The sequence below is a fragment of the Silurus aristotelis genome (genome assembly GCF_946808225.1).
Source record: "Silurus aristotelis genome assembly, chromosome: 26".
NCBI lineage: Eukaryota > Metazoa > Chordata > Actinopteri > Siluriformes > Siluridae > Silurus > Silurus aristotelis.
Genome location: NC_139599.1, coordinates 8,502,477 through 8,514,337, shown reverse-complemented (window position 1 = coordinate 8,514,337; position 11,861 = coordinate 8,502,477). Strand labels below are relative to the sequence as shown.

The following is an 11,861-nucleotide window of genomic DNA, read 5'->3' as shown; positions in this document are numbered from 1 at the left end:
GTGTGCGTCATATGGTCTGAGCACTGACAAGCGGATCATCTGCTTCTGCAACCTCTAAATCAGTGCTGGCAGCACTCATGTGTTTGTTTTTTTTTAACCAGCTTCTGCACCTGACACACAGCACGAGGACTCAACTTGTTGATCGATCCCTGCAAGGCCTGTTCTGAGTGGAACCCGTCTTGGAAGACCTCTGTCTGACCCTGGCCACTGTACTGTAACTCAGTTTCATGGTGTTACTGATCTTCTTATATCCTCTTCATCTTTGTGAAGAGAGCAACAATTCTAATTCTCAAATCCTCAGAGAGTGTTTTGCCATGAGGTACATGTTGAACATCCAGTGTTCAGTCTGAGAGAATTGTACTTAAAACACCAAATTTCAACTGCTTTAATACAAGATACACATATTTGTATGGTCCTGTCAAGCAGACAAAAACATGAACATGATGAATAGGACATGTGACTTTGAATGCTTACATGACATACAGCTGTTATAACTTAGGGTGTACTCACTTTTGTTGCCAGCTATTTTAACAGTAATCTCTGTATGTTGAGGACAGTAAATCTATACAGCTGTACAAGCTGCACATTGACTACTGTAAAATATATCCAAGTTAAATTTTTTTTTGTATTGTCCCTTATAAAGTTATACTACAATGGTTGCGTAAATGTGTGGGGTGTACTCACTTTCGTGCGATACTGTATAATAATATTATTATGATTTATTACATAATTTTTAAAGTCTTTCATACAGTAACGCAGTTTGCGAGGGGTGAGGGGTGTACTCAGTTTTGTAAAATAGTGTATATATTTATATAACATGTTTTACTATAGTTATTTATAAGCTGATTGACAATAATAGACTAAAATATAATTTACCTATTAATTTAATATTAAAGTAAAGTTTTAGAAAGTTATTGCTTCTTCATTTGTAACTGAAATTCAATTTAATTGCATAATTTTGCTTTTTAAATAGCAATTTTATTGTGATCTCTATCACTATGCCCTTAAAAACACAAAATGTCATTTTTAATTAACAAATTATCACATACATTTGCATAACTTTATTCAATTGCTGAAGAGCTCCTCGGCTTTAGTCAACGTCATAACTGATCTCTTCCAGACAACCCGTGGAACTTTCTGGCAAACTTTCTATCTAATGTCACTGAGCATGCCAAAGCAAGGGAATGTGTCAGAGAAATATGCATTAAACAATAATTACTCTCCCAAATCTGCTGTTTATACAGTTTTAACATATATAATTTCATTAAATTTACTTCAGAGTATGAAACCTGGAATGCAGTGCTGCTGATAGTCTAAACAAGGTTGTTCATATTTTATATCAGTCTCTAAACTTAATTTATTTCAATTTCAAACGGCCAAATGGTCAAATAAGAACAATGAAAACATTCACAATTACTCAATAGTTCAATTTAATTGTATATTGGAAATCCAGCAGAGATATGCTGCCTTTGCATACTGCATGCTCTGGGTGTGCTATAAAACAGACACTTTATAGTCAATAAAAACATATTAACATTTTTTAATTTTGGATCAGTTTGTACAAAAAAAAATGTATTTACCATTAAAGCAGTGGCTACTGACAAACAAACCATGTCTCCTCTTGTACCATGGCCGTACTAAGCATAAAAGCAAAATTATCCAAGCTTTCTTAATGCATTTCTATTCAATTATATTTCTAGGCTATAGGTTATATTGCCATTAGGTTAGTAAACAATAAAATATGTACAATGAATCTGCAGCAGAATGGAAGGTCATCCCATCAATAAAACATAAACATTTATAATTATATACAGCTAACAATAGAAACTTTGTAAGATGAAAATGCATTGACATTTATGGGCAAATATAGAAAATATATTGTGCCAAATGCATCAGACAAACATCCTTCTTATTTTAGCTGTGTGTGTTAAAAAAAAAAAAGTAACAATTGTCTGAGTTTTATTCACCACAGTGACTGACCACCCACATTCTCAGAAAAAGACGGTCACTTAGTAACTTAGAGGGTATTTCTCGATCACATGGGAAAATGGGTGTATCTTTATATAAACGTATACATAAATACGTACTATTAAATACATTTAAATGTAGTTTGATGCATGCACCTTTGTACCGAAGGCAGGTCTTGACCTTTTTTGACCCAAACACAAGACTGGGGGGCCCATGTGTCAGAACCAATGTTCTAGCTGTCCAAGAATAGATGTAGGGAACTGATCTTTTACAGGACATGCTGCTGCTTCATACACATATGCTCTTTTTCAAACGGACAAACCATTTCTCCGCACGCCCAGCAGTCTCGCGTCTCGTGCGATAAGTCCAGAAAACTCTGGAGGCACGAGGGACACTTGTTGCTGCGCACGTGACTCTGGATGAGATTACGCAGCTTGCGTCGTTTCCCTTTATCCACGCAAAACGCCACGTCGACCACCGTAACGCGTTTGGGGTCGTGCACGCAGCCCTCCTCTCCGCACGACCTGAGCACCGCGTTGTCGCTGTGCGGAGGCACCCATGCGCAGTCGTAGCCTTCGTCGTGCCAATTCGTGCGCACTGGACAGCAGTCGATATTTTTCACTCGGCCGACGTTAACCTTGAGCTTGAACACTACCTGATCGCGTTTGTCGGTTCGGAGCGGGTAACACTTGGCCTTGCGAAAGTTGCGGGTTACGTACACGCCTTTTCCCAGAAGTCCGCGCGTGGACGGCTTGAAGCAGTTGATTATGATGTCTTCAGCATTGTCCACATGTGTGCCATGATACATGTTGTACACCCGGTCCGATTTCAACTCTCCGTCAGTTGAAACTGTCTTTCTGTCTTCAATAGCGCGCCAGCCTGCAAAACGCACAGCGCCGTCCATGAGCTCAATAAAAACATTTACAGAAGAAAGAAATCAGTTACTACTGACAGACTCCTCAATTAATGACGAATACATCTGAATTAAATCAATAGGGACCAAACAAAAAAAAAACTCACTTCCTTATTTTCTCGACGCCCTTATTTGCTTTCATTCTAGTCGAAGTGCAATGCAGTAGAACAGGAAATGTATGAAATGCCTGTACATTGCTGCCCATGCCACTGAAGATTTGCATTCAGCTCTCAAAATATAATAAATATTTCCAAAATCAATAACTGTAGATCTGCATGTAGATTAATGTTTCGTTTAAGCTGGACTCAAGGTGAACTATGAACATTGTATGAACTTTGCCTATAGTGCTATAAACTGAAACTTTGCATAATGCTTTAAAGTAAACTAACTGAAATGAGATAATTGATAAAAAAGTCACCCTGGATAAAGGCATCTGCAAATTCCCTGAATGGAAATGCAATTAATGTTCAGCCCCCAGCAGGCTGTATAGCATTGCTTTATTTAGTTATCATTACAGGCTATTTATGTGCACTTATGTTCATTCTGCCTATAATTTTTTATTTTCATAGCACCTGTTCCAGGAGGTATCAACAGCATGAACCAACCTGCACTGTGTCAACAGGGGCCCCTTCATAGCAATTTATCATTTTTTAACACCACAGGCTAACGGAATATTGTTTTTTACACTGTGCATCTCTTAATAGCGTAACACCTAAGGTGGATATGTTGACAAAATCTGTATATCCAAGCATGTCCACTAATGATCATAGGGCTTCCTTTGCTCTCTGAACCGCCTAAGAAATTCCTTTAGGATTCTGGATCACCTTCAGCCTAAGCACTTAACTAAGCAGAGTAGCATGAGGCCTGAGCGACACGATTTTAGCATAAAGGTACTGAGGTGCCAGCAGTAGTAGTAGTTCATGGGCCCTTTGCTATGAAATAATTGTATGCATAATAAGCATTCATTGTTATTTATTTTTACTTTAAATGAAGATATTTAGATATTTAAATGTGTGTGTGTGTGTGTGTGTGTGTGTGTGTGTGTGTGTGTGTGTGTGTGTGTGTGTGTGTGTGTGTGTGATATGTTTATAATGTGGTTGATGTATATATATATATATATATATATATATATATATATATATATATATATATAGAGAGAGAGAGAGAGAGAGAGAGAGAGAGAGAGAGAGAGAGAGAGAGAGAGAGAGAAGAAAATAAAGTATTTAATATAGGAAAATGTTTTATTGTTATAATAGTAATAATAACTGTGTTTTAGTGGTTAGATAGCCACATTGAGTGCTAATAACTCACCTTGTGGCTCGTTTTGAGAGAGTGTGTTTGCTGGTAAAAAATGAAGTACATTATTTTCACATAATTAAAAGGAAAAAAACAGGATCTCTTGAAAATGGTTTGGGTTTCATGCTTATGAGCTATGTAATGAGCTATGAACAACACACAAACAAACAATAAATATAAAAGCTAAATGATTGATAATGAACTGAATATGTGAGTATTGAAGTTTTTTATGAAGCGAATATAAATGGACTAAAATTAACTGATTTCCCACTGGTTGTCAAATTGCTACACAGCAGACTTGGCGTCAAAACAGTCCGAATTTAATCTGACCGAAATAAATCCGTACATACATTTTAATACGTTTATATTCAACAGACAAATTCTGTTCCTAAAATTAGCCTAATAGATTACTTTGTCCTGAAAGTAATCGGTTCAACCTGGCAACCCGTGTGCGAGGCGGCGGTAGCAGCAGCTACGTTCTACCAGCGTTTGACAGCAGAAGAATTGTGCCGTTGTTAAGAGGAGGGAAAAACACGTCCTCTGTGTGCTCATGGGACGTTTTTACTCAGACTGTCTTGCATCTGCTTATTAATTATTGCTATGCATTGTAATGCTGAAAATTAACTGATGATTAACCTCGACCTCCATGTCTGCCGTCACTTATCAGCCCAACACTTGTGTCCCATTTTTTCCACTTTTGCTGCAGCACGATGCATTCTCCTCTAATCTAGCATGTTAGCCTGGGATGCAAATAACCAAGAAACGTCCTGCAGCCAATTATTTGCATGTACACAAATCATGAAGGCTTGAGCAGGGCCACCAGGAGGGAGGTATAAATGTATGGGCGCGCTCACCTGGGCCTCTATGAGCATGTCAGCATAAGGCTTTTAAATGGCTCACTGTATCACTACTACTGGACTAGAAAAGCAAAGTGACCTCCTGCAAACACACTGTCGCCCGTAAGCCACAAGTCATGATGGAGACAGGTGAGAACTCTCTTCATTTTAGTTTATTTGCTCTGTGCACGTTATAAGAACTTCTGCCAGGGTAGTAATTATAATTCAGAAACTTTTTCATAAGCATAGTCTATATTTAAAATATATATTGTGGTGGACACAATTTTGAACTAACAATTTCTATAATATTTTTATTGGACACACTTAGGCAAAATAAATATTACTAAACAAACCCTATTATTGTCACTGGGGTGGCAACCTCCAGGGCACATCTTGTTTTCTTTTAATATGTTTACATGGAAATATAGCTATAGAGCACATTTAAAATGATGCAATTAATTTAATTAGTAATTAGATTGATGTTTAGCTCTATAAAGGATAGTAATGATTTCTATATATGAATTACTTCTAATGAAATGATACACACACATGAAAAAACAAGGACGTGTAGAAGTATTTTAGAAAGGATATGTAGAATAAAAACTCATACTTGATGAACATTTAAATACTGTTTATTGTGGTCATAATATAAATAGGAAAAAAGTGACAGAGTGTGAGAATTGGCATACAATTCTGAAGTAATACCGACGGGGATTTCAATAAATGAATTTTAGGTCAATTTTGGTTGCAAAATAAAAATAAATAATGCAATTTGTATGAACAAAATGAACAAAACAAAAAAGAAATGTGTCATTTATACGTATTATATATTATATATATATTTGACACCAAGCAGACTAAACATTTTTTTCAAGTTTTTATCAGTGCTTTATCTCTCTTTCTCTCTCACACACACTCAGTCATGCACACATACACACAAACATGTCAGAATCAAAGTTGATATGACAATGTTCATATGCATCCAATTGTTACTCAAATATTTGTCTACGTGTGTGTGTGTGTGTGTGTGTGTGTGTGTGTGTGTGTGTGTGTGTATGTGTGTGTGTGTGTGTGTGTGTGTGTGTGTGCTGGACTCCTTGGTTGTGACATTTACATTATTTTATTATTGTGTAGAATTCCCAGTCTTGACAGACAACAGTGTATAGGCTGATGCTTTACGTCATGATTGCATGACTGCACCATGAACATAACGCTGAGTTCTAGCAGCCATATAAAGTAAAACATCCATTAGTATTTGGTTATTGACTGATCTATTCATATTTATATATTTTTTGGCATTAACAATTAGAACATTCTTACTCTTCATTACAAGGAATTATTTATTAAAGTAGTCTTAAAAAGTTTAATCCTCCAAATCTCTGACAACTGGGCAAAAAAAAAAATTGTGATTCAAGTTTCCCACTGTAAGGGGTTTGGAGAACAGATGTTTGGCAATATGTGTCATCATACTCTATGCTTGCAGTCACACTTATGAAATAAGGGCTAGTTCTTCTCAGGAAACCATAAATTTGTGGCTACTGAAGCACTTATGTGTATTAAAAAATAATAGATGAGGCTTCTCAATTTTGATGATGGTTAGATTTGTTTGTCTTGTGATATATCATGTATTTTTCTTGCGCACTACTGCCATATATACAATAATTATAATAATAGGAATAATCATTCGTTAGTCTGTATGTGTTTTTTAATAATAATTATTATTATTTATTTACATTCTAATAATTTCATTTTCTTGTTTCATCCTAGTTTTTTATTCATTTAGTTATTTCTGTTACCTCCGTCACTGAGCTGTACCTGACTCACTCTTACCACAACCAGGAAGGAATGTTTCACATTATCATGATTCCATGGAACAATGTGTGACTTAAAAAGACTAGTAAGCAGTTACTTAAAAAAAAGTGAACACATATACGGTCACAGCACAAAATGTTAACTAGCTTTTTACTTTACAGTTTTAGTCAGATTTCCCCTTTTTTGTCAGGCATTAACTGGAAAGAAGATGATTATGGAAGCAGTGGTTGAAGTTTAACATTATGTTTCCCAGGCATTCGCGTTCCACAAGTTACATGAATATGTGCAGTATCTTTACATTGTAGGACTGGGATAAAGCTAAATGATCTTGTTTATCCCTAACATTTTTAAGTGTCTTTTAAATGCTTGAGGGGAAAAAAAGTAATTACAACTTGTTAATGTAACACCACACCTTGGGTTCTAGTGCCAAAGAAAAGCTAAATAATCAAGAGATAAACACATTTTGATCTCGGCCTAAAAACTGTAAATCTTCTGAGTAAGTTAGTAATTTTAAACGCTTTTAGATTGTGGCAGAAATAACAAACTTTCTTTCAGCTTCTCCCATTAGGGGTCGCCACAGCGGATCATTGGTATTCATGATCTGCATGTTCGATTTGGCAGAAATAATAATTGTATTTAATGTACATTCAATGTGCTTTCAACAGAGTATTCTAAGAGAGTGTACCAAGGCGTGAGGGTCAAGCACACAGTCAAAGACCTGCTAGCTGAGAAACGATCAAGGCAAACAAATGTACCACGATTCAGCGTAAGTTTTTAATTATTTCATATTCCTAGAGATATTTGTCATACATTGTACTAACTTATACATTGCATTTTCACATTACTGACATACAATGATATAATCATAAAGCTGGTTTTATATATGGAAAATCAAGTAAAATATTATATTCTCCACTCTGGAGAGTTGTAAAAATCCTATAAACATAATGTTTTACTTGTAAGCAATGGCATGTGAGGGATGTGTTGACCGCTGAGAGATCAGTATCAGATGCACCTGCCCATAGAAGCACTGTCTTCCTGAAAGGGTCCAGATAAGTGGGGCATTGTCACAAGCAGACGGTTAAATGTGGCATTAGGTCACTGCCGGGACCTTAACCTCAACCAAAGACAAATAGAACAGATCGGTCCCTGTGCTAGGTTTGCTGCTATGTGTACATACAGACACCCCCTTTGCACTCCCTTCCCCCTCCTTACTTTGTACTAATGGCCCTAATCGAGCTTCATGCAAATCACTCAGGGGCAGTGCATGGCACTGGCACACAATTGTGGCAAAGTCAGCACCAGTAATAATCTTAAGCATTTTTGTTACATTCAGAAAAGTTAGCTCACCATCATTTAAACATAACTTGGTTTAAAGACCATTCTTATTATTTTTTATAATAAAAATAATTAATACTCAACAGTGTACTACATTTTATACGGTTATCATAAAATAACTATTTGCATCTTTATTCGTATGTCAACAATACAAAGCCGCCACCCCCTCTTCTAAGTATTATCTATTGGGTTATGTTTCTAGTCATCTCATCATTTCTTTAGACCCTCAAGGCGCACACAACACCGGAGGCAACCGTGCACACACTCACTCACACACACACACACACACACACACACACACACACACACACACACACACACACACACACACACACACACACACACAAGCATATGCATACACGCACGGGGTGGTGCTATTGTGACACTGGCAAATCACATTCAAATATCCGACCACAAAATTTGCCTGGCTTTCAACAGAATCAGCCTGTGTACTAGAGCCTTCCTGTCTTCGACTCTGTGTTCGCACTGGCTTTGTAAAAGCAGAGTGACACGCCGGGGATTTCGTATTCAGTGCTCCACCAAAAACCCATCCACCAACGTTTTATAATGTTTTGTTACACGTGATTGTTTAAAGTGTATCGTTGCCTTTTTGACAGTTTATACACATTATCGGAAATGCGGTTTAAGAGGATTCTGTATTCTTTGTGACTAACATGCTGCCCTGGGGGCAATAATAATTAGATCTATAATTTTATGTGGTTTTCAGGCTGCAGCCAGTTCCTCCCAGCCTACTTTTGTACAAATGCCAGGTGAGCTTATTTTGTCTGTGATCATCTGATAAAGCTACACACCACTATCTAATTAAACTTGTCCAAAAAACTGACTGCTGGTAGTGAAGACAGAGCTAATTCACTGACATTCAGTTTAGTAACACTGACTTCCTGCTTCCTCCTGCAGGTGCTCACATGCTTCCTGGATACTACAGCATGCGGAGGCCTTTCCTGCCCGATTCCGAACTGTGTCACCCAATGAAGCAGTACTCCTCAGACTCATACCCTTCTGCTCTGGGCAGCAAGGCCTTCTCTTATGAGCATTCGTCCAGCTACCCTTCTTTTATCGACAGCTACTACCAGCCAGATTCTTTCGGAGATTACAGAAGCGCGACTGCTTACACAGCTGGTGGAGGGTCATTGTTTTCCCCGTCTGCACTGTCCACACTGCTGCCTTCTCTGTCCAGTGAGACATCATCACATCTGCTCCTGGTATTGAGATGTTAATTAAACCACCTATCACTTTATAATGATAAGGGTCTATTAAAGAGATGTATCATGGGTTACGTTAACCATTTTATGACATATTTTTTTCACTATGAGCATGTAAAAGGTTATTACATTTTAATGTTGGAATTATAGTAATTACACAACAATGGCCTGGAGATTCTGGTCTGTTAAGCATATATATATATATATATATATATATATATATATATATATATATATATATATATATACATACACAAAATCCTGAAATTATACTCTCAATTATTTCTAGTTTAAGAGTTAGATATCTATATATCTAAAACAGTTTGGGAATTTTTTGTCAAATAGGAAAATATTTACATTTATGATGCATTCTTTTCTGACCTTCAACCACCAGGGCAAGTCATTCTCTACAAAGCATTCATTTAAACTATTTCAAAACAAAAACCATTTTTGCTATTTTCCATTTTTAGCTACTTCATTAGACTACTGTTGAGGTTGTTTAGATACGGCAAGGTTGTTGTGTGTCACAAATGTTATTGGGTGTTGTGCAACTCAGTAAAAGGTTTCTGCATGCTGTTACTCAAGGACAAGATTTGGTTTATATATATATATATATATATATATATATATATATATATATATATATATATATATATATATATATATATATATATATATATATATATATATATATATATACACACATACAATTTGAAGTAATTTTCTTACATTTTTAGTAGATTCTTTAATCACTGGAGGTCTGCTCAAAGATCCTGGAGATTTGGGACCCAAATTGTAAAATAGGTATATTAACAAGAGTCACCATAAATCTTTAATGCAGTGAAAATGCAATTTTTTTAAATGTTTGCTTAGTCTGGTGTTTCAGTCTCAGCTTATTATTTAGCTCTTTATCAAAATCATGTTATTTAGTATCTGCTGTGGTTAATTTAATAACTTTAAGTAAATATAATATGAGACGTCTGTAGTTACAACAGTGACTGCAGCTTTGTGTGAGTTTAAGTGGTTAAAATGAAACAAATCAACATATATACATTTCTTATTGTCAAAGACAAATAACGTGAAACAGATTCTCAGGGGTATTTTCCAAAACATAAGCTCATGCTGCCTTTGTTATATTTTTTCCCCTTGCTAATCTTCCACAGAGAGATCCATGGGAGCAGCCTTCAGAAGATCATGTCAGTCAGCCAGAGGTTCTTTGCCCTGAAGGCACAGCCCCCGTGGCAGAATCCCCGTCTCTGGGTGCTGATTCGGGCAGCTCTTCTCCATATCGGCTTTCGACGAGCCGTGGCAGCGGATCTGTCCCCTCTAGCTCCCAGCCTTACACTCTGCAGACACTGGAAGACGTCCATTACCCAGCTACCAGCTACAGCTCAGCCTCTAGCTACTCCTGCCCTCCATACATGACTAATCCGGGCGATCTGACCGCGGTGAAAATGGCGTCTGTGTCATCAGATGAGGCTGGTGGTGGCGTAGCGTCTCTCAGTGACACCACTGCTCAAGGATGGGCCAAAGATGATGGAACCAGCTCATGGATGTCCTATGAGACATCCATAAGGAGGGCCTTTTAAAAGGCTTTAAAGCACTTAAGTGGATGTAGAACTGAACTGATAAAGAAGTTAAAACCTGAAATATGGCACCCCAAAACTTTTGGACTTTTGGTTGAAGTTTGCAATAAGCATAAATGCCTATATTAATGCAGTTGATAGCTGTGAAACAGCTTTTGTAGATGTTAGGAATTCTATTTTAAAGATGACCTTAAACAAAGGTTTCTGTTGGATTCATTGACAGTTATTATGAAAAGCTCTAGGAAAATAACTTGTGGGAAAATTAAGTAATCAAAGTTATTTTATTACTCTTTGTCTTTTAAGAATGATTGGTACTGACATATTAAACCTGCTTCAGATGTGCCATGTGCACCAGTATGAAGGGTTAAAGCCATTGCAGGTGATATTTTCTATGCTTGTACTAACATTCATTACATTTTAGCATTTTAGAGATAATATTAGATCAAATTTCAGATTCAGCAACTGCAGAAACTACACATTTTTTTTTAGCTATTTCTCAAACAAAAAACTTAATTTTCTCCTTTCTTGGACAGACATAAACATTCCTGTGCACCTGAAACTTTGGTTAATTATTATATAATTATTTTTTTATAATTACTGTCAATACATATATGTTAAACAATATTAGTAGATTGTGAAGCCCAGCATTAAGGGGGATTTCAGATGACCGGTCACGGGTAGTTAAGGTAGTAAAAACACTGATAGGTTTCATATTGATAGGCAGTTCATATTGTTTGTCTTATGTTTTTGTGCCAAGAAAACTATCCGAGGAAAATAAAAGACTTTTTCTTTAGTCACAATTGATGCATGTGATTTTTAGACAGGTGTTTTCTCAGCACCAAATAGATTTGCATGCTTTGTGTGCAGGTCCCACAATTTGTACTACTAG

General features: G+C 36.6%; 2 protein-coding genes across 2 annotated transcripts; one reads left to right on the top strand and one right to left on the bottom strand.

The window, feature by feature from the left end:
* Positions 1-1,406: 1,406 nt before the first annotated feature.
* On the bottom strand, positions 1,407-3,037 carry gig2o (grass carp reovirus (GCRV)-induced gene 2o). The gene is made up of 2 exons (XM_083532100.1): positions 1,791-3,037; positions 1,407-1,597 (listed from the first exon to the last, which is right to left on the bottom strand). Exon 1 carries the CDS (start codon positions 2,870-2,872, stop codon positions 2,237-2,239), a length of 636 nt encoding a protein of 211 aa, XP_083388226.1. The 5' UTR covers positions 2,873-3,037; the 3' UTR covers positions 1,407-1,597; positions 1,791-2,236.
* Positions 3,038-5,006: 1,969 nt separating this feature from the next.
* On the top strand, positions 5,007-11,772 carry LOC310720171 (POU class 2 homeobox associating-factor 2). The gene is made up of 5 exons (XM_083530538.1): positions 5,007-5,163; positions 7,491-7,591; positions 8,891-8,933; positions 9,082-9,386; positions 10,550-11,772. Exons 1-5 carry the CDS (start codon positions 5,151-5,153, stop codon positions 10,973-10,975), a joined length of 888 nt encoding a protein of 295 aa, XP_083386664.1. The 5' UTR covers positions 5,007-5,150; the 3' UTR covers positions 10,976-11,772.
* The last annotated feature ends 89 nt before the right edge of the window (positions 11,773-11,861 follow it).